Below are 27972 nucleotides of genomic sequence, written 5' to 3' on the forward strand. Positions count from 1 at the left end.
AACAGTCCAAAGCTTTTTTTTAGAATTTGGCAAGAATTTATTAATTTTGCACTAAGGTAAACAGGCCTCTGTTAAGCATGTTGTTGTTTCAGTATTTAGGAGGGAAGGGGTTTTGATATTAATGTTTTTTGATATGAAACGTATATACTTGCTGAGCAAATTATTAGGAACACTATACTAATATTGGATAGGGCCTCCTTTTTTTCTTAAAACAACCTCAATTCTTCATGGGAGGGCTTCCACAGGATGTTGGAAACATTCTTCTGATCTGTGTTGACGTGATTACATCACTAAATTTCTGCAGATATATCTACTGCACATTTATTTATGTGAATCTCCTGCACAAGGAAGAATAGAAAATAGTAGTGTTCAAGCACCTCTTTCTCTGTTGTTTATAGGCCCAATCGTAACACCAGACTACTCTAATATACAGGGTGCCCACAAAAACACTCCTTGATTTTTAAATGATTACAAAATCAAAATTTATTGGAATAGTCTTTCACCTTTGAGGCTACAGTTTCATCAACTCATAAAGTTTCATATAATTTCCATTTACTGTAAATGGAAGGTCACCTCAGCACTAACAATTATCTTTGACAGAAGGTTTTCATTATTTTCAATTAACGCCTGGAGATCTGTGCAAAATTGAAGTCATGTTGCATTGTTTGAAGGTTGTAACTTCTGCACCAATTGCAGCTTATAAGGGTGAAAGTGCAAGCGATTGTGTAAGATCTTGCTAACAGTGCTTTTTGGGACTTGTAACTCTTGACTAGCTCTGCGCATTGACTTTTTCAAGCTCTGCAAAAAAGGTTTCTCTGACGCAATTAACCACTTCCTGTGAGACTTGTGGTCGGCCTGAATGTCCTTTTCTCTGATCACAGGTGCAACCTTCCACAACAAAATTGTTATACCGCTTCAAAATGAACTTGTTAGTACGCGTATTCACATGAAATTTGAAAGCACACTGCACAGTCACAACACTTTTTTTGTATGAAATTCCAACATACACCAGCTCTGTTTCTGTCGGGTGAACGCCATCTTGAATTTCACGGTCTGCTAGTGGTATAAGGAATGCACAGAAGAATCTGTGGGGAAAAGAACAAATGTTTTGAGTTAATGTATTTACTGTCATCTTATTTATAAACATATTCCATATGTTTGTGGTGGAGTGGTGGCTGTGAGGCTAAGGATCTGTGCTGGTATCCAGAAGGTTGTCGGTTCGAATCTCCGTCACTGCCAGAAGAGATCCTACTCTGCTGGACCCTTGAGCAAGACCCTTAACTTGTAATAGCTCCAGGAGCACTGTACAATGGCAGACCCTGCGCTCTGACCCCAAGGGATATGCGAAAACTAAGAAATTCCTAATACAAGAAATTGCATAAGGCGAAATAAAGAACAAAAAAAAAAAAAGTTTTGATTTTGTAACCATTTAAAATTAAGGAGTTTTTTTGTGGCACCCTGTACTTTAATGTAAATTTACTTGATAGTTCAAAGAAGAAGCTCCTCTTATTGATGTATTGAGTGCAGCATGCATGCATGCATGCAGGCTGGGGGAACGAAGCAGCTCTGAGATGGAGGTGGGGGGTTAGGAGGGGTTTGGGTTGAGTTATCCATTGTTTGCTTCTGAACCATTTTGGAACCAATATTGAAGTCCAACAATTAATTGGTGTTGGTACCAAAGTCAAAAGTTTTTGCTCTGATCCAACACTAGACATAGACTAGCTAAATACAGTAGACCACTTTGTGAAATGTACTTGCCAGCTTTATTTTGAAGAGAAATCCAAACTCGAGGAGAGTTTGTGGCACGGAAACACGTAGCTGTCCACCAGCAGGGGAGCTGCTGCTGGAAAGTGAGCTTTTTACTTTCTCGTAATACATTTATTTATGTACCGCCTTTCCCATGCTCAAGGCACTTACAGAATATAAGAAAGAACGACAGGGTAAACAGTACGGTGTATATAGCATTGTACAAACCAGATAAATGAATTCACTGTTGTAATCTTCTTTATTTAGAGAAAAAAAAAGCCTAACAGACAACATAATTGATGGTCTAACACACACACACAGGTTACATGAGCATCTTGACATAGAAGTAAACGGAGAGAAGGGTTATAAAGTCAAGTAGAGCTAAAAGCCTTCCTGAACAGATGAGTTTTTAGTTGTTTTTTTAAAGAATTTATGGAGTCAGCTGATCTAATTAATTTTGGTAGGTCATTCCAGAGTCTGGGTGCTATACAGCTGAAGGCCTTGTCGCCCATGGAGTGTAGATTAGTGTGGGGCACAACAAGATTGCCAGAATCCGAGGACCTTAGTGGGTGGGCAGGCACATAATGATGGAGAAGGTCACTGATGTAGTTTGGCGCGAGGTTATTTAAGGCTTTGTAGGTTATTAGTAGGATTTTATATTCAATTCTGTAAGACACAGAGCCAGTGAAGACGGAGCAGGATGGGTGTGATGTGCTCGCTGCTGCTGGTTCGAGTAAGGACTCATGCAGCTGTGTTTTTTGAATAAGCTGGAGCTGTGATATAAGATTAGAAGGGGCACCTGCCAGTAAGGAATTACAATAATCGATGCGGGATGTGATAAAGCATGAACAAGGTTCTCGGCATTAGAGAAGGAGCGAACACGGGATATGTTACGGAGGTGAAAGTAAGAAAGTTTCTTAATGTGATTTATGTGGGCAGAATAAGAGAGGGAGGAATCAAAAATAACACCAAGATTCTTTACAGTAGAGGCAGGTCTGATGAGATCACTGCCAAGATGGACAAGGATGGTGCTCATATTATTAAGTTGCATTTTAGTCCCAATTTGCAGGAGTTCAGTTTTGTTGCAATTTAATTTTAAAGAGTTCTGCTCCATCCAGGTTTTAATTTCACTAAGGCAGGTTGTGAGTTGAGAAAGCTCTGATGAAGTTCCACTTTTAACATTGAAGTAGAGTTGAGTATCATCTGCATAAAAATGATAACCCAGTCCATAGCTATGGATAATATGGCCAAGGGGAAGCATGTAAATACAGAAGAGTAGAGGGCCAAGGACAGAGCCCTGAGGAACTCCTTGTGTGACTGGCGCTGAGCTGGATCTGCTGTTGTCAAGACTAACAAACTCTTGCCTATCAGTCAGATAGGATTTGAACCACTGGAGGGCAGTGCCAGAGATACCCAGCATGTTCTCCATTCTGGACAGTAGAATGTCATGTCTGACAGTGTCAAATGCTGCACTGAGGTCTAATAGAGTTAATATGCTGGTTTGTCCAGAGTCTGCTGCCATAAGCAAATCATTGGTTACCAATAACAGAGCAGTTTCACAGCTGTGCCGCGCCCTGAAACCAGACTGAAAGGGTTCCATCAAGTTATTAGAGGTTAAGTAATTGGTGAGTTGGGAAGCTACAACACGCTCGAGAACTTTTGACAGGAAAGGTAAGTTGGAAATTGCCCAGAAATTAAGATTGTCGGCATCAAGACCAGACTTTTTTAACATTGGGGTTACAGAAGCAATTTTAAAAGTGAGCGGCACAGAGCCAGTGTCAAGGGATGAGTTTATTATTGTTGTAACAGTCGGGATTATGGCATGAAGGCATGATTTAAGTAGTGTGCTGGGGATGGGGTCCAGTATACAAGTAGTCGGCCTCATCTTACAAAGCAGGTTATTAACAAACGCAGATGTGACTGGTGAGAACTTAGAGAAAGAGCTGGATGGAGCGGGAAAACAGGGAGAGATATAAACATGATGTATTTATGTTAATTGAATTATTTAAATCTTTACTTTTGTTACGGAATAAGTGGAGGAATTCCTCACAGACTGCAGTAGAAGGGGTAGTTGGGCCAGATGCGGGTTCGAGTAGTTTATTAACTACAGAGAACAAAACCCTTGGGTTATCATGGCCACTTTCTATTATTCTGCCGTAATGGGTGTTCTTGGCAGAAGTTAGTGCTTCTCTGTAAGCTCTTTGGTGGTCAGAGAAAGCCTGGATACGAACAGTGAGGCCAGTCTTACATGACATTCTCTCAAGGCGTCAGCCAGCTGCTTTCATGGATTGCAATTCTGAATCATACCAAGCAGCTGAATGTTTAAAGGAAACCTCCTTATGTTTTAAACAAGCTGTTTTATCAAATGCTGAATGAAGGGCTGAGTTATAGTGGTCAACAAGACTATCTAGTGTTGACGGAATAGGTGCAGACAGTAAAAGATCAGAAATGGATCCAGAAAGGATAGAGGGACAGATATTTTTAAGGTTTCTGTAAGAAATTTGTCATTTACAGATAAGAGGAGGGAAAGGCATTGAGACAGTTAAAAATACTGCTTTATGGTCAGAGAGTCCCAAATCAGTGCTATAAATATTGGCAACAGATAGTCCAGAAATGCAGATCAGATCCAATATATGACCACCAGAGTGGGTGGGAAAATCAACATGTTGTGTCAAGTCAAAACAGTCCAGTAAGGATAGGAATTCATTTCTCAGTTTAGATGTGGGGATGTCATTATGGATGTTGAAATCACCGAGAAGGATAATTCTCTGAGAGTGAGACCTTAGGTGGATCAAAAGTTCAGATTGGATAAGAAGGATGCATTGTATTTTGGAGGACGATAAAGAACAATGAGTGAGACAGGACCTGATTCCGTTATTAGTTTAAGAGCCAGGCACCCAAAAGACAATGGACAGTCAATTGGGATTTGTTTGATGTTTAAGTCTGCTCTGACAATTACTGCAAGCCCACCGCCTTGCCTTGAGCTACGAGGCTCTGTGTGAAAAGTGAAACCATATAGAGTCGCCTCCGTGAGAGACTTAAATTCGTTCGGTTTTTGCCAAGTCTCTGTTAAACACAGAATATCAAGTTTGGTGTCAGTGATGAGTTCTGACAGCACCAGTGCTTTGCCATTAAGAGATCTTGAGTTAAAAAGTGCAATATTAGTTAATGAGGCTTCTTTTTGCACAGAGCCGTGATCAGGGTTTATTTCCACATAATGTAAATTTGGCACACTGGCCCTTCTATTTCCAGGGTCATGAGAAGGACAGCTTATTCCTGAGCAAATGCTGCCGGCGGTCTTTTCATTCACAGCCTGGCGGTGGCGGCAAGCTGACCCGCGATGTACATATTTCGGGCGCTGCAAAATACCAGCGACCTTTAGGATGTTCCAGTCAGACCATTTGCTTTGGACAAACTGTTTAATAAGAAGGAGTTTGTCATGAGAGTATTTTAGCATGATACTGGGCAATACTTATTTGAATAGCAGTGGAGAAGCAGCACAGCACAGCGGAACCAGTAGGACAGGCGGGAGTGGTAGCATAGGTGAGCGGCGATAGCAAGCAGCAGAAAACATAGCTGTATTTGGAGGTTCAAATACACAGCCACAAACAGTAATGCTTGGTAATTTCAGGCGTGATCGCCCTGGAGTCATAAGCCAGGTTAGTATGAACATCAGATCAATTCCCGGTCATAGAGTACTGTAAGATGAAGCGGGAGCAGATCAGCATAGCGAATATAATCACGGAGATAGAAAATCCCGAGGTCCTAGATCGCCAGGTACAAAGAAATGTTCGTAGGTCTCATCCCGTGATCCACAGACTCAGCTGTTCCCAGTCAAAGTAGAGTCCATAAAATCTGTAAATATTAAGCCAAATCCATGCAATTCAAGTCTGCTATATCCATGAACTATACGTACAATAAAAGAAATGAAACAAGCATAAGAAAGTGTAGAATTAGGGCGAATTTTGCGAAAAGTGTTGTTAACAGGGAGGAGCGGCAACAACATGCGTGCGCCAGCGTCCCCTCACCTGTGTATGAAAGTATTGTAATCGTCCAAAAATTCAACTTTGAGATTTTGATATATCTATGTTTCAGACCTCCCTGACTCCGATATACTTTCTTGTAGGGAAAGTATTGTAATTGTCAACTTTTGAGCTATTTACACTAACCAGAAATGATTTATTCATGCAGCTGCAGAGTCCGATTTATTCAACTTTACTTTTAGAATAATTGTTCAATATATTATTAATTTGATTTGATTTGTTGTTGACGGTTCTTTAATGTACATAATATAAAACATGTAATCATTTTCTTGAGGTTTACTCCTCAATATCCCCATATCTGAGTATACAAGAAAGTCTAGGGGAAACCACTCCCAATTTTTGAATTTTTTTTTTTAAAAAAAGAAACAGTTTATGTTGCAGATTAAATGACAATGTGCAGACATCAGTTAATTCCTAGTTTTAATGTTAAAAGGTCAGAGTCTTAATTAAAATGGCCTTGTGTTGCCAGAAAGGAGGGCCTTGGAAGTGCAAAAAGACGCTTATCCTACATGCAGCTTATGAATGTGTTCTGCAGTGTAAAGCCTTTTTCCCATTTCTTCCCTTTGCTTCCTATGTCTGAAATGGTATTTTTAGAAGATATTCTAAGTAAATTAATGTGTGTGCTGCACAAGACCTTTTCCACAGAATTTTTGACAGATTATTAATGTGCCACTTACATTATAACCTACTGATTAAGCCATCTAGTAGGTAGCTGTTGATAAAATTAAAAATATGCTAACACAATAATAATACATTTTATTTATAGAGCACCTTTTCCATGCTCAAAGCACTTAACATCAAGAATATAAAGTGAACTAATGGATGCACATTTTCATGCACATTTTCAGCCCTGCTCATCACCATTTTTATAAATACCATATTTTTCGCACCATAAGACGCACTTTTTTTTTCCCCCAAAAGAAGGTTGGAAATGTCTGTGGGTCTTATGGAGCGAATATTGCGTCACAGACCATGATGTGTATTACCTGACAAAAGTCGACATCCAGGGGTAGAGGGCGACAAAACTCATTGTTACGTTACAGGCATTCCCTCTGTGCTTGGAGGAATGTTAGACTCATTGACTAGGCATCTAATCCTTGCATGTGCATGAGTTGCGAAATGTAAACAAATATAAGCAAAGGCAAGATGGCATCTACATCTCATGAGGGAGCGAAGCGAGTGCAGAATACAAAATACTCAGCAGACGATGTTTTGCGCATTATCACTGAGTCGGACTGTGATTTTTCAGAATCTGATTTTGTTGAGAGTGATCAGGAGATCGAACAAGAGAGTGAGGAACTGGCATCAGCTGATCGGGACACCAGCCGATGCCGCCCCAGCTGAGCATATTCGTGCAGCTGATGCACCTATGGCATGGTTCGTGTGGGAGGAATACCTAGACATTGATCCGTGGGAGCCAAACTGGCTACCGGATTTCACAAGACAGTATGGCTTGCTGTTGGACTTGACAGATTACCAGCCACTGGACTACTTCAGGCTGTTCTTTCCTGAAGCTGCCTTTCAGCTACTGTCAGACGAGACAAACAGGTATGCAGAGCAATTTTTTGAATCGAGGGCTGTGCTTGCACCGCATTCTCGTTTTTCAAACTGGAAACCCACAACAAAACACGTGATGAAGGGCTTTGTGGCATTACAAATATAGATGGGACTAGACTGGCGATATAACTTCAGGGAGCATTGGTCCAAACGTGCTTTGTCCCCTGGTGGCTTTGGACAGGTTATTCCGCGTGATGATCGGTACGTGCTTCTGCAAAGTGATTGTGAGCAATTGAGCTTAATAAATTCTGACACTAGCGATGAGGACTTCTTGGGGTTTCCATAAAATTAGAAGAGTGCTTGAACCTTAAAGTCTCTCCTTTTTTGTTAATGACAGTGATGATGTTTCTTAATACCGCTGTTGAATTTACATGGTTGAAATATTATACTGCTATATTTTATTAAACATATTAGTGCATCATTTGGTTCAGAATATTTTTTTTCTTGTTTTCCTCCTCTAAACCTAGGTGCGTCTAATGGTCAGCTGCATCTTAAGTTGCAAAAAATACGGTAATACATTTTTAAATGTGATGGTGGCAATAACAAGCAACAAAAAAAGTTTGCTGTGCAGTCATTGCTCTTTCAGAACAAAATGCGAAGCTATACCAAAAATGACACTGCACAAATGTTACTTAAAAGTTTAACTTACATATTTTTGCATCCACATAGCATTTAATAATAATAATTTTAGTTTTTACCTCAGTCTTCTGTTCAAGAGATTGGAGTTTCCCGGCTCCAGGATCTTCTAATATGTGTCATTTATACTTTTCAAACATTATTAAACTGCTTGATGTTAAATATGCCTAGAACCTATATTCATGATGTCCATGAATAATATCTATCTTAATAACAGATGATTTTTTTAAAAAATACATGTGATATTAGTCAGAGAGGATCTACTGTAACACTGAGATCTAAAAGAGCATTTCCAAACTTGTAGGCCGTGCAGTTTTGCAGATGGGCTGTGGTTGACCCAGACAAAAATTCCGTGTTCCAACACCACAGCTCTGACAGCAGCTGCTGGGGAATCACAGATGATCCTGGACGACCTCCCAATCTTTCGCTCTGACGATCGTTCTAGATTTACCACTGAGGACCTTGGTACATTATCATGCTGGCAGTAGACATTAGAACATTAGTAAACTGTGGCCATTAAGAGATATGGTCAGCATCATTATTCAGATAGGCCGTGGCATTCAAGTAGTGATTCATTGATATTAATTCAAAAAACATTCATCACCCATTATACCACCACCACTACCTAGGGTTGTTGACACATGGCAGGCTAAGTAATGAATTCATGCTGTTGGCAACAGATTCTGACCTTACCATTTGTGTGTATCAGCAGAAATTGAGATTTATCGGACCATTCTTCTATTCCAGTTTTCATCTGTCCAGATTTAGTAAGCCTGTGCAAACTGTAGCCTCGGTTTTCTGTTCTTGGCCAGCAGAAGTAGAACCTGATGAGGTTTTATGCAGTTATGCCCTGTCTTCCTCAAGGTTCAATGTGTTTTGCATTCTGTGATACTTTTATGCTCAACACGGGTGTACTGGGTGATTATCTGACTTACTGTCTTTCTGTCACAAACCCAACCGGTCTGGCCTTTCTTCTCTGAACTCTTGCCTCAACAAGATCTTTACATCTGCAGTAAGTACTACCACTACCACTGAATGTTTGTTTGTTTTTGTTTTTTGTTTTTTTTCTTTTCCCACACCATTCTGAGTAAACCGTGGTTCATGAAAATCCCAAGAGATCAGCAGTTACAGAAATACTCAAATCAGCCTAACTGGCACTAACAATCATACCACGGTCAAAATCACTGAGATGAAATTTTTTTCCCATTCTGGTATTTAATGTAGATACTAACTGAAGTGGCTGACCTGTATCTGCATGATTTTGTACATGACTGGCTGATTAGATAATTACATGGACAAGCAGGTTTCAGCTGTTCCTAATTTCAGTGAGTGAATGTATGTATGGTACCAGCATGGGTTGTATTTATGTCTGTTCTGTGTTAAAACAAAATATATTTTTAAAGATATATATTTAATGTAAAGTTGACTAACTGACTCACACATCAACAAAAACAATGTTTCCTACTTAGTTTAAAAGCTGAAATTTGGCAGAATGGTACATCTAGGGCACTAGGTATCCGCCAAGATAGGATATTTCAATATATTAATATTTAGGGGTTACACACAGTAGAAAAATAAATACTCGAAAATGCCATGATGGATTTTGTTGAAATTTGGTTACATTAGATAGATAGATAGATACATACATACATACATACATACATACATACATACATACATACATACATACATACTTTATTAATCCCAAGGGGAAATTCACACACAATACTCCAGCAGCAGCATACTGATAAAAACAATATTAAATTAAAGAGTGATAAAAATGCAGGTATAGCAGACAATAACTTTGTATAATGTTAACGTTTACCCCCCCGGGTGGAATTGAAGAGTCGCATAGTGTCGGGGAGTAACGATCTCCTCAGTCTGTCCGTGGAGCAGGAAAGTGACAGCAGTCTGTCGCTGAAGCTGCTCTTCTGTCTGGAGATGATACTGTTTAGTGGATGCAGTGGATTCTCCATGATTGACAGGAACTTGCTCATTAACAGATAAAAGGAAAATTAGACACTGCATTTTTTTATTTGTAGATCTTTATTAATATTTTGCTAACATACATGTGCTGTGCTGAGAGCATGCTTTATGTAAATGAAGGATTCAGCAGAATGAATTGACGTAACACGTGGGTTGCCCACCTGACCAACAGGGTAGACAGATAACTGAAGACATGTGGTGTCCTGGACAGAAAATATGAGATGTTATCACAGCTTAAAATAGAAAGATTTCTGCAAAGTTCAGTGGTTTGTTAGCAAGTGCTGCAGTTGACAACCAGCACTCTTAGATATAGACCAGTTCTCATCTTGGTTATCCTTTCTGCTCCATTGACCTCCTGGTGTGAAGTGTATAGCCCCATGAAGCACTCTTACATTAACATCAGGCATGCTGTGGACCCCTGTGAAGTATTGAGCACTGCTAAGCAACAGTAAGCATACAGCAAGCCATTCAAAGGTGGAAGTTTTGGGAGCCGCAGGTACATTATCAAAGGGTGAAAGAAGCGATAAGAGCTGTGTGGCTTTTCCAGACTGCTGCACTGAATGCTGAATGAACAGCGCAATTATGGCTGCAGCACAATTCAAAAAGGAACATAATGCAGTTTAGAGTGAACACAATTTCCTGTAAAATTGTGTTTTCCAATGACCATCAACAAAAACCAAATCACTAGAATAGGCAGGAATTGATCTATGGCAGAAATGTTATACTAATGTAAAATTGTATATAGGATGCTAAAGAGAAAAAATGTTATACACAAGCTTCAGTGACCTAATAATATTATTATTACTTATTATTTCACTGATGCCTTTTTCCAGGGTGACTTGCAACATTTGAGATAAAATTAGTTACATTTCTTTTGTTTTTCCAATTGGAGCACTGGCAGGTGAAGTGATTTGATCATGGTCACACAGTGTCAGTATCAGGCTTACAACCCTCATCCTCAGCATTTGAAGTGCTATGTCCAAAGCCTTAACCACTACACCACACTGACTGACAATAACATTAGCCCTTGGTTTAAAAAAAAAATAATACAAATATCGTGTACAGAGAAGCACTTAGTTACAGCGTACTTCATATACACTGGATTAACTGATGGCACAATAACGGAGGCCCATTGTCTTATGAAATTTCCTGGACAAAGCTTGTAACATAGCAAATATTTCATATTGCAAAATCATTTTGCACTAAGTCTAGATTTGATGATATCAAAGATACACTCACTAAATGAAGACAGAAGAAAAGAGACATCTTTAAAAGAGGAAATTAGAAATTCCAAAGGGAGCCAGAAAAGAATACTGCTGATAATACATCAGTTAACCCTTGCATTTTTCCCCATATTTTGATTGTTCACCACAACTAAATAGTGTCATACGTAAGCTTGCCATTAAAGCTGTATTTGCACAACTTGCTTTTCAGTACTACTGCAGATAAACAAATAAAATTCCTAAACACTGGAAAATAGCCAACACAGTTGCATTATTTAAAAAAGATTTGACAATCCCAGGAATTTACCATTTGGGTTAACTTGTATTATAGGTAAATGTAATGGAAGTGATTATAAATTCAGGATTTAAAGAAAATATCTATTTATATGTGTTAGGTAAGAAAGGAGCATAAAAATCTTGACAAATCAGGCATGTGGTAATCGGTTTTGGGGTGACTTTTCCTTTTCATCTGTATAGGATAGATGGTTTAACAAATGGCACTTAGGTGGACTTGTAAAATACAGGGAGTGGGTAGCTTTGTACCAGTGAACTGAAGAAAATTCATATTTTGCAAATATGTAGCAAATAATGTTTAGCAAGAAATTATGTCAGATTAACCCTGCACACTGTGAAGCCTACAGTTTGTATAACTTGTGCAAAATACTTTGAACTACTTGTGGCCTCATTACTGTGTACCAAGTCAGTGTACAGAATCAGTTAAAATATGTTAAAACTGATTAATGGGTCATATGCTGTAAATTAACTGTTTAGATTACAAATCAAGAGAAACTGTGTGTTTTTTAAAAAAAAACACATCTGGATTACTGTGTGAAACCTTAGTCTCATTATTAGGAGGAGGAAATGAATATGCAGAGAAATTCCAGTGAAATATTTATTCCTTGATTGTGAAACATGAGCAATGACTAAAGAATTTAAGAATTTTTTTGCCTTTACAAAAAGTAACTAGGTGGGGATATTAGATAATGTTTTATGTTTTATTTAGGTAAAGGAGGTTAATGTCTTCTGTTACATTAAAATCTTCAAAATGAGTTATACTTACAATCTGGTCATGAGTAAGTTTAGAAAATACTTAACAATTTGAAGAAATGTAAATACATAGAGCAAGTACAACTGTAAGAAAAAAAAAGTCCTTTGTAATTTTCTGGATTCCTTCATAAATCAATCTTAAAAAATGTGATCTGATATCATAGTTTTGTAACATACACCCTGGTTAAACAAATATCAAAGGTCAGGAATGAAAATGTGTAAAACTCTGAAACTGTAGCCTGTGGAGACTTTTTTTACCAACAGTAACCTTAATTAAGTACTTCATGCGGATGATGATCAGACTGGTGTGTGTATAGGACCGGCACATTCCTCTTTACTGAACTGTTTCAGCTCTTTTGTATTTCAGGGATGTCTCGCATCAACAGCTTGCTTAGAGTTTGTTGTAGCATTGCTGTAGGATACAGGTAAATAGTCTGAGCTGACCATTCTAAAATAAAGGTTTTCTTTGGTTTAAGCTTACAAGGCCTACCTTCAGGGTAGCTGTCTTTGTTTGAGAGCAGTGGCTTTCTGTATAGTAACCTTCCATGAGTTCCAATCTTGTTTAGTATTTTTTTTTATTATTGTACACCTTAGACACATACTTTAACAAGCACACGTAATGTCTGCTGACTGATGGAGGCCTGAATCTTTAGAAATTCTTTAGTAGCTGTCTTATGAGGTTTAACACCTCTCTTTTGAGGTCCTCTGGCATCTTTTTTGATAAGACATTTTGGTGTTTCAACAGATTTCAGTTGTGAAAAGTAGGAAACAATGATCTGTGGATTTTTTTAAAAAACAGTAGAGCACATGAGAACCACATCTGGAAGTTATCTCATGAATTAAAGTTTCTGACTACAGTTGGTCATTCTTGACCTTTAGTAATTAATCATTATGTTCAATAAAGATAAACAAAATATTCAGTTGTGTGTAGTATTTGTTTAAGGAGACTGCTTTTATGCATTGTTTTATCTTGCATGAATATCATATCACACATTAGAGGCCATCCATGTAGGAATCCAGAAAATTCCAAAGGATTTGCAACCTTTTTCCTACAACTATAACACAGCAGTAGGAAAGAGCATCTGAAGTACAGACCTCAACTTAACACACTTCTGGGTACATTATTTGAACAGGAATTGACAGTCTATGTTGTTCTGTGTAACCTATTTTTATTAAAATGTTATTCTGTGCTAGGGACTACCTGCGATGTGCTCCACTTTATTGTATCTTATGATATGTTGGTGTATAGCATTGTTGTTCTGCCTTTGCTTTAGCAAATGTTGCTCAACAGGATTCTTGTCAAATTCCATTTGCCTCATTTGTCAAGCACTGATTTTTGGTTGGAGGGTTCTTCATGGCTTGATTACTGTGCATGAAAAGCATGCAAAATGAATATGCATATAGAGTCTTTTTGATCCTACATTTACTATACTTTGTTAGTCATTTAATGTCATTTAGGTTGCATAGTTTGTCAGGTTTGTGAATGGAAAACTTACTCATGCCTACACTAGGTACATTTACAAGTAATCTTCATTAAATTGGGATAGTACCACACGTTTTCATCACAGAAGACATGAACTATTATATACATTAGAGGTTTTTATCTAATAACCAGGCTTCTTATTCTAAAAAGTTGACTATAAAAAATTTTGTTTGTTTTGTAATTAAACATAAGAAAAAACAGTTTAATTAGCCAAATTTCAAAAGTGTTTTACAGCCCTTGGGTATCAGTTTGCAGATTTAATCTGAACTAATGACTTTCTATAAGGCATGTTGGCTAACCATCCACAAGGCAAAGGGCAGGGGCCAGGAGCAATGTCAGAAATAAAATAATAGACCTCTTCAATGAAAATTTGCTCTGAGCATGCAGAATATCACTGACACACATGCAGGAGGTTCAAAAGTAATAGCTAAATCTAGTCAGAATTGGCATTGGTGATGGAACTAAACAACGCTGCTGCTCTGCCTTACCAGAAAAGCACCATGGTGGGTTTTGGAGTACTGTCAAGTCTCCAGCTACTTCCCAGTATATTTTGGAGTTTACAGTTTACTAATGGTATAAAGGCTGTAGTATGCCTTCAAAATATTGTATTCTGAAATCTAAACTTTTCTAAATGTTTAACTTTCTTGTAGATAATGTGATTTTTGTTTGAAACTTGACTTACAACCTTCATTCCCCATGTAAGGACAGAAGTAAGATGATTAAAAGGAATGGTGTGTTTTGTCTAAAATTTTATTTTATATCTGTGCTTGTAACTTATACATAATATATTCCTGCTCTTGCCAAAATAGGAGCAACATGGATTCCACCTTATGCTGTGGAAACACTGGAGCAACTCTTCTCATGTTGATCTTTCTTTCAGTTCAATTAACTACTTTTTTCCCGTTTTAAATGTCAATTTTAGTAATTGATTTCTTGACATTGTTAACATTACTTAATTTTTGAATCACCCGAAGGAAGAGTTCTCAGACATGCAGTACACAATATAAAATTATTTTTTCCCCTCAAATTGATTGCTAATTATCTTGGGGAATTAATTTCAGGTGATCCATGTACTGTATCTTCTCAACTGGAATTAGAGGAAGCTTTACGACTGTATGAACTGAACAAAGACTCGGAGCTAATTATCCATGGTAAAGTATGGAATATGTTTTTGTTAACTACTGAGTGCAGATATTAATTCTGTGTTTGTAATACATTTTTTAATTTTATAAAGTCTTCCAACTTTGATTAAAATAAAACTTACTAAAAGTAATTAAGTGTTAAATCACATATTTAATGCTACATTCCAACCTGCCTCTGACTGTTTTATACCCAACACTTTATAAGTCACAACTCAGCTGCAAAACATGAATTCTGTATTATTGCATATAAGAAAACTAGCTGTCTTTAAACCAATTTTGGCAGTCCTTATCTGGGTAATAGTGTTCAACATTGTTGAAACATGGTTCAAACATGTACACCAAACTGTAAAGTAAGCAATCATTGATTTTTTTAAATATATATATTTTTAAACAGTGAAAATAAGTTTGAGCCCAATAATCAATGTAACATGTTAGTTTTCTGATACTAAGTAAAGAAATATTTTTAAGATTATATAATATAGTCTATAATATAGCCTATTTCTTTTTATACTATCATCATGTGGAAGCATTTTCCATGGACATTGTGAGGCAAACAGAGTAAAATACATAAAAAAAACGGCTGTATTAGATTTAGTATTATAATAGGCTAGAACGCCCTGTTCTTTTTTTTCCATATGCATTTATTAGGTTGTATAGTTGCTGTTATCTATGTTTACATATAGACCAGTGGTTGAAATTTCAAAGATTTTGGAAAGGAAAATAAAAAGACAAAACCCACAGATTATTTTTATAAAAAAAATACATATAAAACAAAACAGCTTTCCAACCCAACCAAGCCGTGTGGAAAGGACAGAAGAAAATGGGAGAGAGGTCTTGGGATAGGCTAAGAGGCAGTAGCCACACCCTGACCTCACAGCTGATCAAAAAAGAAAAGGAATGAAACAAATGGAAGGCAGATGTTCATCTATCAACAATAGTGTTGCATGACCTGTTGACCTTTGGTGCATTAAGTTCAGGAAGATCTAAATTGTGAAAGAAGGACCTCCACAAGTTGTAGGAGAAAGGGAGAGAGAGAGACCAGTGTGAACTTTACAGCAATGATACCTAAGGAGAAATGCCTGTGCGGTATAGTTGTATATATCAGTGACAGAGGTAGTGAGCAGAAATACCCAGGAGAAGAGAGATACGAGGTAAAAATGAAATGAAATGAAATGAATCGGGGAAAGAGAAGTAGTTACAAGAGAGGGGAGGGCAGTTCATAATCATGGAGAAAGGTATTGGGAATATAGGTGGCAAAGGGGATCAGAAACCAGTCCTAAGACAACATATTAGTGATAGGTGAGATATAAAGTATGTACAAATTTTAATAGAATGTTAGTGGTTTGGATTTTTTGGGTTAGAGAGAGATTCTTAGATATTATTCCAAAACAGGAGGGCCAAAAGAGAGAGTGTTTAAAAAGATAAAATAGAACACAGTACATAGGGAAACTGTGTGAAATGGTATAAAGTACAGCAAATGGCATCTTGCTTGAAGATTGAAGTTCAGTGTTTAGGAAGATAATTCGACTCTCCTTACCCTAAGGAAAGATCTCAGCAAGTAATAAAAGAAAAATTAAGCAAGAATTCAAAAGCTTATTTAAGTTCTGTGACAGAGATAGAGACATCTAGCTGGAAGCTTGCTTCATCTGAGAGCTTAAGGTAGTGCCAAGTCAACTAGAACAGACTTAAAATCAGAAAGAGACATATTACAGTTCTCAGCTAATAGCTAAGAATAGAACTCTAGAAGCACTTAATTATTTTAAGAAAGGACTAATTTTAATTAGAAAGGAGACCAACTTATTTTTGATGGCTGAAATATTGGCTAATTAGTTTTTATAATTAATAGATGAATGTCAAATTGAAAATAAAATAAACATGTTCCTTTGCAGAAATAAAGGAAATGCCTGGAGCTCGACCAAGCCCACTAACGATTTAACAGTGTGTACCTCAGAACAAACTCAGATTTTGGAGTACTAGAGTGGCTCCTGGTTTTAATTCCAGGCAATTTCTAATTAGTAGCCAGCTACTGTTGCTAATGGAATTTTGATTTATTCTGGTCGTCAAAACATTCTGAAGTTGCATTCTGAAAAAAATAAAATCAGCAGTTTTAGAAATGTCTAGTATAGCAAAAGTAACATGCCATACAATTAGATAACGTGCTTCATTAACATTAAGAATTGGTTATGTTTAAGAAAATATTTGGAACAAAATGGAAAAGTGTGAAACCTGTGAGTTAACTGGCCTGATGGCTTTGTTTGCATCTCATTATTGTTTGATTGCTGGTAAAAGGAAAAGAAAAAAATGAAGGGTTCTGAATCTTAAAATGTTTGTACATTAATATTAAGGCAAAAGCAGTTTCATTTTTTTTTTACCATATCGACTTGTGTTGCCATTGATTTGATTCACTGTCTGAGCTGTTGCAACATGACACATGGTGCCAATCATTCCAGTGTTCATCAGGCATAGTGTCATTTGTAGATGTATACATGCCAATATATTTGAAACCCATTGCCTTAAATTAGTGGTGTATACTGATTTTAACCAATAAAGATGAATTTAGTATGATGAACTCATGTTACTGTACAAAGGTTTGAACTACATGGTACTTCAGTAAGATATGAGTGGCTGGACAATTCTATGAATATGGACACAGTGAAATTTCACAATTGCTCATATGTGTTGAGGAATACCGAATTGTCCATCCTAATAGAAGAAAATAAAGCAGACGAAATCTTAGAAAAAACATTTAGGATACCTGAGTCACTCTAATAAGCTAACAATGTAAATTATTCTTTATTTTGCATTATTCCTACACATTACCTTCTGAAAACTGTATAAACTACTAATAGCATTTTCTCCCTCTTTACAGTATTTCCATGTGTACCAGAAAAACCAGGCATGCCATGTCCGGGAGAAGACAGTAAGAAAATCATTTCAGATATATTTTTTATGATGAGTAATTTAAAGGTCACTATTATAAATAGTTCAGTTCATGTCTCTAATGCCTCCTGTATAATTTGTTGATACCACCTTAGTGCTAAGCATTTTACAACAAATCAAGAAATTATTATATTCTAAATACTTTTCATCTGAATTAGAATATACTGTTTTGAGCAGTGGAATAAACCCATGACGGTCTGTTGTAGTTGCATTCTCTCCTTCTCAGAAAGGAGTATAATCTGTCTACCAAATCATACCTCATCTTGTATGGTAAACTCCATTTTGTTTGTTTTTTTTTTTGGTTTTTTTGTTTCCATGTAAAAAAGGCATATTATTAGAATTGGACAGCTTTAAATAAAGCAAAGATTTCCTATAGTATGTAGAACTGATTTTATTTATCACAAATACTTGTAAGCCTTTTCCACTTTAACCATTCTTTTCCATTTTTGATCTCTTTCTGATGGTAGTACATAGCACGTGGCATCAATAGATATGCATTTATAGTTCAGGGAAACTACTACATAAACTACACATATGTTCATATTTCGTCTCTATTTTATCAGAGGGGGTTACATACGCATTTTTTATAGCCCTTGCAATACAGTAATCCCTCCTCCATCACAGGGGTTGCGTTCCAGAGCCACCCGCGAAATAAGAAAATCCATGAAGTAGAAACCATATGTTTATATGGTTATTTTTATATATTTTAAGCCCTTATAAACTCTCCCACACTATTATAAACATTTCACGCACAGTTATATAGCATAAACCCTTTGTATTCTCTTACATATTAGGTAAGATTCGTTGAAATTATGCGCGATTATGTAAACACAGTTTACATACAGTAAAACCTAAATATTATTTTAAAGATATCGAGCGTCTCCGATATCAATACGTTACAGCCATTACAACAGACAGGCCACCAGCAATAAATACGTGCAATGCAAGAAAAATTGTATACAGTAAAATGTGTGTACAGCGACACTAAACTATGTACATGTAATAAGTACTGTACGTAAATAATTAATTATGGTTACTCACCAACAATGACACGACGACTTGTCTGATAACGATGAGTTTAATTTTACTGCACAACAAAGGATAGCGTTACAGCTCTTCTAAAGGAGCCTCTTCAGGCGACTGTTCAGCACCGTCATTGTTCTTCTTCCATCACTCTTCAATCCAAATCCCTAAAGCAGATTCCATCCAGACTACTGCCTTATCACGTCCACTTGCAACTCGTTTTGCGCCCTGATTAAAGGACACTGCGGCCGTAGATCTTATATGCTTTTCCTCCTTTTTAAATAAAAAGAATCGTGGACTCATTGATGCTGTAATTGTGTCCTGCAGCGGTGTAGCTGTTTCATTCCTTCAACATATCCAAAACTTTTACCTTTTCTGCAATCCTGAAGCATTAGCAGTAACGTGCATTAATGCTGAATGAGTGAGATTAGACTTCCTGGTTAATGCAGCACTCCGTTGCTGAGCCAATCAGCAGCACACAGGAACTTAACCGCGTGCTCTGATTGGGTAGCTTCTCAGCCATCCGCCAATAGCGTCCCTTGTTTGAATTCAAATGCGTCCCTTGTTTGAATTCAAATGGGCAAATCAACTGAGGAAGCACACGTACTGTAGACCGCAGACATCCGCGAAGCAGTGAAAAATCCGCGATATATATTCACATATGCTTACATTTAAAATCCGCGATGGAGTGAAGCCGCGAAAGACGAAGCGCGATATAGCGAGGGATCACTGTACTTTGCAATACAAAGAAGCCTGTGTAGCTGTGACCACAAGGGGTGCCAGAGAGCACCAAACCCAAGACACAGGATAACACCAGACATTATATGAATAAAATAATTAGTGTTAATAAATACCTGTTATCTTTCCAATGATCACCTCTCCAAATATAGCCACAATTACATAACAAATAAACAATTCTTCCTTCTTCCATCCTCTGTTGAGTGTTTCCCACTACCTCTTGACACTGACCCAATCCTTATGTGGCAGCAGCTACTTTTTAAGTCCAACCCAGGTGTGCTCCTGGTTTCATGCTGTAGCTTCTTGGGAGCACTTCCGGGCCAAGAAGAAAGTAGGGAGGTCTTCCCCCGCCAGCACCCCTTCTTGATCCCCAGGGACCACGACAGGGCTGCACTTCCAAACTTCATCTCCCAAGCACCCCTGTGGGTGTCCCAACTGAGTTCCCATAATGAGGACCACTGCCACCTGGTGTAAGGAGGATGGCACCACTCCAAATCCTCAGTTTTTCTCAGTTTGTCTTCTATAGTATACCAGCTGGGTACAAATTTATTTCCTTGTCTCTCTAGCCAGTTTGCTTGTGTAATCGCACTGGCATCCCATCCGGTTAATGTGTCCATTCTGGATGGGATACCTGTTTTCCTCCTTCAGCAGCATTTTGAATACCACTTTATGTAATTTAATTAGTAATGTATTACACTTTTGTTTATGTGCTGATTTTTTTTTTTCCTGAACATCTTTTTTGGATAAAATGCAGCTCTGTTTGCTGTTGTAGATGCAGTGGCTACAAAAAAATATGTGGGGAGAATTTTAACATGACTAGTTGAATGCTGGTCAGGTGGCCATGTAAATGGAAGAACAGTTTAGAGGTTGTGGATCCCTTTAAAGGAGTTTGGTCTTTTATTGCACCACATACCTAACAGAGTGTGGAAGCAAAAGTGCAGCAACAACACAGGTTGGAATGTTTGTTAAGTATTTGCGTTTCAACTATTAGAAAAGCCTTGAAACTAACAAAAAAAAGATATCACTGCAGTTAACTGCAAATTTATTGTGAAATCCACTGCCATTTTCAATTTGTTTGCCAAACTGAATTCAGTATGGAGAAGGTTTTATCTTTCAATTCTGTGCTTCACCCTACATACAGAGCTTTAAATCTTCTCCTGTCAACAGTCACTATATTTAATATAGCATCTTTAACATCTTTGGATTTTTGCTTATCATTGGCTGAGCTTTCAAAGTAGCAACTTCCTTTTAATATATGACATGACTTATGGAAACAGTAGTATTTCAGTAGTGACATTACGTTTATTGGATTAACAGAAAATATGCAATATGCATCATAACAAAATTAGACAGGTGCAAAATTGGGCACCGCCACAGAGATATTACATCAATACTTAGTTGAACCTCCTTTTGCAAATATAACAGCCTCTAGACATCTTCTATAGCCTTTGATGAGTGTCTGGATTCTGGATGGAGGTATTTTTGACCATTCTTCCATGCAAAATCTCTCCAGTTCAGTTAAATTTGATGGCTGCCAAGCATGGACAGCGTGCTTCAAATCATCCCATAGATTTTCGAGATATTTAAGTCAGGGGACTGTGACGGCCATTCCAGAACATTACTCTACATGAATGCCTTTGTAGATTTCGAACTGTGTTTTGGGTCATCGTCTTGTTGGAATATCTAACCCCTTCGTAACTTCAACTTTGTGACTGATGCTTGAACATTATCCTGAAGAACTTGTTGATATTGGGTTGAATTCATCCGACCCTCGACTTTAACCCCCCCAGTCCCTGAACTAGCCACACAGCCCCACAGCATGATGGAACCTCCACCAAATTTAATAGTAGGTAGCAGGTGTTTTTCTTGGAATGCAGTGTTCTTCTTCCGCCATGCAAGCACTTTTTGTTATGACCAGATAACTCCATTTTTGTCCCATCAGTCCAAAGCACTTTGTTCCAAAATGAATCTGGCTTGTCTAAATGAGCATTTGCATACAACAAGCGACTCCCCTTGTGGCGTGAGTACAGAAAGGGCTTCTTTCTCATCACCCTGCCATACAGATGTTCTTTGTGCAAATTGCACTAAATTGTAGAACAATGTACAGATACATCATCTGCAGTAAGATGTTCTTGCAGGTCTTTGGAGGTGATCTGTGGGTTGTCTGTAACCATTCTCACAATCCTGCGCATATGCCACTCCTGTATTTTTCTTGGCCTGCCAGACCTGGGTTTAACAGCAACTGTGCCTGTGGCCTTCCGTTTCCTGTTTACATTCCTTACAGTTGAAACTGACAGTTTAAAGCTCTGAGATAGCTTTTTCTAGCCTTCCTCTAAACCTTGATACTGAACAATCTTTGTTTTCAGATTCTTTTGAGAGTTGGTTTGAGGATCCCATGCTGTCCCTCTTCAGAGGAGAGTCAAAGGGAAGCACAGATTGCAATTGACCACCTTAAATACGTTTTCTTGTGATTGGGCACACCTGTCTATGAAGTTCAAGACTTAACGAGCTAATCCAACCAATTTGGTGTTGCAAGTAATCAGTATCAAGTAGTTACATGCATTCAAATCAGCCAAATTACAAGGGGACCCAAATTTTTGCACAGCCAGATTTTCACATTTGATTTAATTTCATACAACTAAATACTGCTTCACTAAAAATCTTTGTTCGGAAATCACCACAGTACTCAGATGTTCTTAGGAAATGAAAATACATTCCACTGTTACATTTTTTGTTGAAAGTAGAGTAAATTGTTATGCAGACTGAGAGGGGTTCCCAAACTTTTTCATATGAATATATATATATATATACATTTAATTTTTTTAAATATTACTTATCCTTTTTTTAAGTTTTGATGGTCAAGAAAAGCTTTTAATCTCATATTTTCGCAGAGAATGGAGATCACAAAATTCCTGAATAAGGGGAGAAGAGGGTCTTCAATTTAAAAGCTTGCTCCCTTTTGAGCCAGCTTCCCAGTCATTCATGAAGTGATTTTCTGAAAGTGATGTATTTAATAGTATTTTAGCCAAGATACATGTGTTTGGATTGTTTTGAGCATATGACAGGTTTCCTGACATTTGGATTATGTGACCCAAGTAATTAATTTTTTTAATGAAAGTTTTGATATTGTTTGCAGTTGTTCAAGGAGAGTTTCCATTTGAATCCATTCTCCCTTCTCTGTAAAAATATGATATTTAAAGCGTTTTCTGTCATCACTACAAACAACACGTAGTAACTTGTAAAAACAAATTATTTTTGGAAGGAGTATTCCTTTAGTAGTGCACAGAAAGATTTTAAATGATGGCTTAAACATATCTTCCTAGGTAACATAAGGTTTTTTCACAGAAAAACGTATTTACTGAGTTCACAATTATGTCAGTCCAACTCTAAATACACTGCCTGGCCCAAAAAAAAAAGTCGCCACCTGGATTTAACTGAGCAAATAGGTACGAGCCTCCTATTGGATAATTACTGCATGGGCGATTATCTTTCAGCTGGCAACAAGTTATTTAACCCCAACTGGTGCAATGAGTTGCTTCTCATTTCTTAAACACACATGTTGAAAGACACATCTCGTGGTCGTGGAAAAGATGTTCGTCTGTTTGAGAAGGGTCAAATCATTGGCATGCATCAAGCAGAGAAAACATCTTAGAAGATTGCAGAAACTACTAAAATTGGGTTAAGAACTGTCCAACGCATTATTAAAAACTGGAAGGATAGTGGGGACCCATCGTCTTCGAGGAAGAAATGTGGCCAGAAAAAAATCCTGAATGATCGTGATCGGCAATCACTTAAACATTTGGTGAAATCAAATCGAAGAAAAACAACAGTAGAACTCAGGTCTATGTTTAATAGTGAAAGTAAGAGCATTTCCACACGCACAATGCAAAGGGAACTCAAGGGATTGGGAGTGAACAGCTGTGTAGCCGTAAGAAAACCACTAATCAGTGAGGCAAACCAGAAAAAAAAGGCTTCAATTTGCTAGGGAGCATAAAGATTGGACTCTGGAGCAATGGAAGAAGGTCATGTGGTCTGATGAGTCCAGATTTACCCTGTTCCAGAGTGATGGGCGCATCAGGGTAAGAAGAGAGGCAGATGAAGTGATGCACCCATCATGCAAGATCTTGGTGAAAAATGAATGCAACACTGGATGGAACTAAATCTTGTGACATTGCAGAAGCTTATCAAAACAATGCCACAGCGAATGCATGCCGTAATCAAAGCTAAAGGCGGTCCAACGAAATATTAGAGTGTGTGACCTTTTTTTTTTTTGGCCAGGCAGTGTATGTATCTTCATGGATTGATAGCATTACTGATTATGTTACTTAGTATACATGCAAGCTTATGATTTTGCAAAGACATACAGTATTATTTTACAATTATGTATTTCTTCCATCTTTTGGACTCTATTTTTTTTTAGTTTGTTTCACCTTACACTTTTTTAAATCAATCACCTGGATTTAAAATCCTAAATACTCTTCAGTTGTTAAAAAAAATCTTAAGCTCCTGTGAATTATATTTCTTGATTTTTTTGTTGAATCAGTTTTACACACTAGGACTTACGTACAGTATGTGATCTGGTTTAAGTAAGGTTTTTTTTTTTTTTGGTCAGGCTGAATCTTGTTTGTTTTTGTGTGTTTTTATGCAGTTGGTATTCTCTTTTACAGTTCTAAAAAGTAAAGTATTGAAATAAATTGTAGTAGTGGATCAGGTTATTATATGAACACAACTTCTGTAATTTCAAAGCATTTCATCTCATTTGAACACTGTATATATGCACATGTTGCTCTTTGCTTATTTGTCTCATTTGCATGCTGTCCTTGTGAATCTCTTTCCTCTCTCTTTAAGTAACTTTCTACCACCATCTGAATATTTATATACAGTAATTCCTCCTCGATCGCGGGGGTTGCGTTTCAGAACCCCCCGCGAAAGGTGAAAATCCGCCAAGTAAAAACCATATGATCATATGGCTATTTTTATATATTTTAAGCCCTTATAAACTCTCCCACACTATTATAAACATTTCCCGCACAATTATACAGCATAAACCCTTTGTATTCTCTTAGATATTAGGTAAGATTCGTTGAAATTATGTACGTATGTAAATACAGTTTATATACAGTAAAACCTAAATATTATTTTAAAGATATCGAGCGTCTCCAATATCACATGTGTTACAGCCATTACGACAGACAGGCCACCAGCAACAAATATGTACAATGCAAGAAAAATTGTATACAGTAAAATGTGTGTACAGTGACACTAAACTATGTACATGTAATAACTACTGTATGTAGAAAATTAATTATGGTTACTCACCCAACAATGACACGACGACTTGTCTGATAACGATGAGTTTAATTTTACTTCCCCACAAAGGAGAGCGTTACAGCTTTTCTAAAGGAGCCTCTTCAGGCAACTGTGTAGCACCGCCATTGTTGTTCTTCCGGCAGTCTTCAATCCAAATCCCTAAAGCAGATTCCATCCGGACTTCCACCTTATTACATCCACTTACAACTCGTTTTGCGCCCTGGTTAAAGGACACTCTGGCCGTAGATCTTATATGCTTTTACTCCTTTTTAAATAAAAAGAATTGTGGACTCATTGATGCCGTAATGGCGTCCTACAGCGGTGTAGCTGTTCCCTGCCTTCAACATATCCAAAACTTTTACCTTTTCGGCAATCGTTATCATCTTCCGTTTGCAGTTGGGCACGGCCCCTGAAGTAGTAGCAGGAGCAGTATCGTTTTGGAGCCATAACAAAGGGCTTGACTATGCACAAAGATAAACACAAAAGAGCACAAAAGTTAACTCTTTACACAGCGAAACGTGTTGATGCTGAATGAGCGAGACGAGACTTCCTGGTTAACGCAGCGGAATCGAATTTGGCGTTCCGTCGCTAAGCCAATCAGCACACAGGAACTTAACTGCGTGCTCTGATTGGGTAGCTTCTCAGCCATCCCCCAGTAGCATCCCTTGTATGAAATCAACTAGGCAAACCAACTGAGGAAGCATGTACCAGAAGTAAAAAGATCCGTTGTCCGCAGAAACCCGCGAAGCAGCGATAAATCTGCATTATATATTTAGATATGCTTACATATAAAATCCGCGATAGAGTGAAGCCGTGAAAGTCGAAGCACGATATAGCGAGGGATTTCTGTATCTGAATTGTGTCTCTAAACTTATTTTTGTGTTGCCTGGTTTCTCTCGTATTTATATTGCTGCATGTTGATTTTTTTATTTTTGAATTTTTCTTGTGTGCACATTCCCGCATGCCTATATACCATGAATTCTAAAGCGTGTAGCTCTTTACTCCGTACATGCACTTCTTCTATTATCTTCACACTTTTAAAAAAAAAAAAATCACCACCACCCTTTTTATACTTTGCATCACATTTGGAAATCCTTGCCACATACTGTTTGTGACAATTGAGAATCATGTCGACAACAGTTAAAATCTAAGATGCACTCATCGATATATATTACAGAAAGATTTTATCTGGTGAGAACACACTATGCATCTTCTGTATTGGTGCAACAATTGGCAGAAGGTATATATGAAACTTCTGCCCCAATTAAAACATAAGCACACTCTGGTATTTCTGGTATGTCTACTAAATAAATGACAGGAATGGTTCACTCACTTGTAATAGCATCAGTGGGTGAGTGTTTAACTGATTCGTTTGCTTGTCTCCATGAGTACCACAGAATAGCAAGCCATAGATCCTGCTGGTTACACATGCTATATAAATGTGTGTGTGTATTGAAAAGATTACTTTTAATTCTGTATGAATAGAAAGAAATTTCCATTATGCATGCCAAACAAAGCAAATTCCCCAGCACCTTACGCTGTAGCTTGAAATAATGCAGGCTGCTGCATTGTTTTTTAAAGGGTATTGATTTTGTACCTACCTCTCAGTCAAGCAAGCAGGTATGATTTTCTTTTTTGTTATGACTGCTTATGGTTGTTCTTGTTTAGTCTTTGAGTTTAAACAATAATTGCTGTTGATAATTGTGAAAATGTCTTTTGTTTTTCTGTAGAGTCAATTTACCGCAGGGGAGCCCGACGCTGGAGAAAGTTGTACTGTGCAAATGGACACACATTCCAAGCAAAACGATTTAATCGGGTATCGTAATTTAATTAGATCTATGATTGTTACCCAAATTTGAAAAGTCTTCCCAAAGCTTCTAATATTGGTATTCATGTTTTCTTGAACAACTATAAGAACTAAAACTGAAGCTGAGAGAAGAGCCAACACTATTAATAAATTAGTTTAGTCTGAATGGCCACACTAAATTGGCCAGGTATTTGTCAGTGATTGTGGATGTTTTGTTGCATGAGCTGCTTCATGTAGAATTGCCTGTCCTGTGTTAGTTTTTGGTAGGATGTGATATGTTTCTTCTGCAGCTCTGATCTGGATTACCCTGGTTTGGTAAATGAAGAGAAAGTTAAAGGATGCATGGGCTTTTCAGGAGTATAAACATCAGTGCTGAATTGCCTTTATTTCTGTGTTGCACACGTTTCTGTTGCTTTTAAGTGTACCTTAATTCTTTTATACTTGTTTTAACTAGAATGTATTTCATTATATTATGGAGTCAAATTTTTTCACTTAGTACCATAAAAATGTATTTGCCTTTCTATTTATGAAAAGATTTAGATGTGCTTTTTATGTGTGTCACCTACAGTATTTATAGTTACACAGGACATTAGTAAGCAGTTTTTAATATAAAAGTGTAAGTTTGTATTTGCGTTATAACAGTATCTGAGAACGTGTCACAGCACCCTGTGCTTGCACTTAGTAAAGAGTGCTATACAAAAAAATTGAATTGAATGCAAAAGTAAAAATGAGTGTATGTAGAATGCTCAGTAGTTTTATAATGTAATGGCAATAGAAATCTTAAAAGTGGATAGTCATAATGAACAGACATGCTTTAATGTGCTTGATAATATGCACAGTCTACTAGAACACCCCATGTTCCTAAACATGGTTGCAAAGTAAATAATGCAAATAAAATGTTAAGTCATTGCATATTTTATTTAGAATTTAGGAATCTGATTTTTTAGATAAATATGAATATGTTCAGCTCATTTCTTTTTTCTTTTCTCAGAGTATTTTCTGTCAATTCTGTCAACTTTTTTTTTTGTGTTTTTATAAAAGCGAGCACACTGTGCTATTTGTACTGATCGTATCTGGGGTCTGGGACGTCAGGGCTACAAGTGCATTAACTGCAAGCTTCTGGTTCACAAAAAATGTCACAAGTTGGTCAGCATTGAATGCGGAAGGCATGTTATACCGGTATGTATACAGACATTGTGTGTGTGTGTGTGTGTGTGTGTGTGTGAGTATGCATTTGTGTATATATATGTGTGTGTGTGTGTGTGTGTGTGTGTGTGTGTGTGTGTGTGTA

General features: G+C 37.4%; 1 protein-coding gene across 1 annotated transcript in view; it reads left to right on the top strand.

Moving 5' to 3' along the window:
• The window catches only part of prkci (protein kinase C, iota), a 77453-nt gene that overhangs the window by 16458 nt on the left and 33023 nt on the right, over positions 1-27972 (top strand). The window contains exons 3-6 of the mRNA XM_028794727.2: positions 14783-14872; positions 17733-17783; positions 26605-26690; positions 27723-27860. Coding sequence (XP_028650560.1) covers positions 14783-14872; positions 17733-17783; positions 26605-26690; positions 27723-27860 — 365 coding nt within the window. The remainder of the gene's footprint in view (positions 1-14782; positions 14873-17732; positions 17784-26604; positions 26691-27722; positions 27861-27972) is intronic.

This window comes from Erpetoichthys calabaricus, chromosome 2 (genome assembly GCF_900747795.2).
Source record: "Erpetoichthys calabaricus chromosome 2, fErpCal1.3, whole genome shotgun sequence".
NCBI classification, from domain to species: Eukaryota; Metazoa; Chordata; class Cladistia; order Polypteriformes; family Polypteridae; genus Erpetoichthys; species Erpetoichthys calabaricus.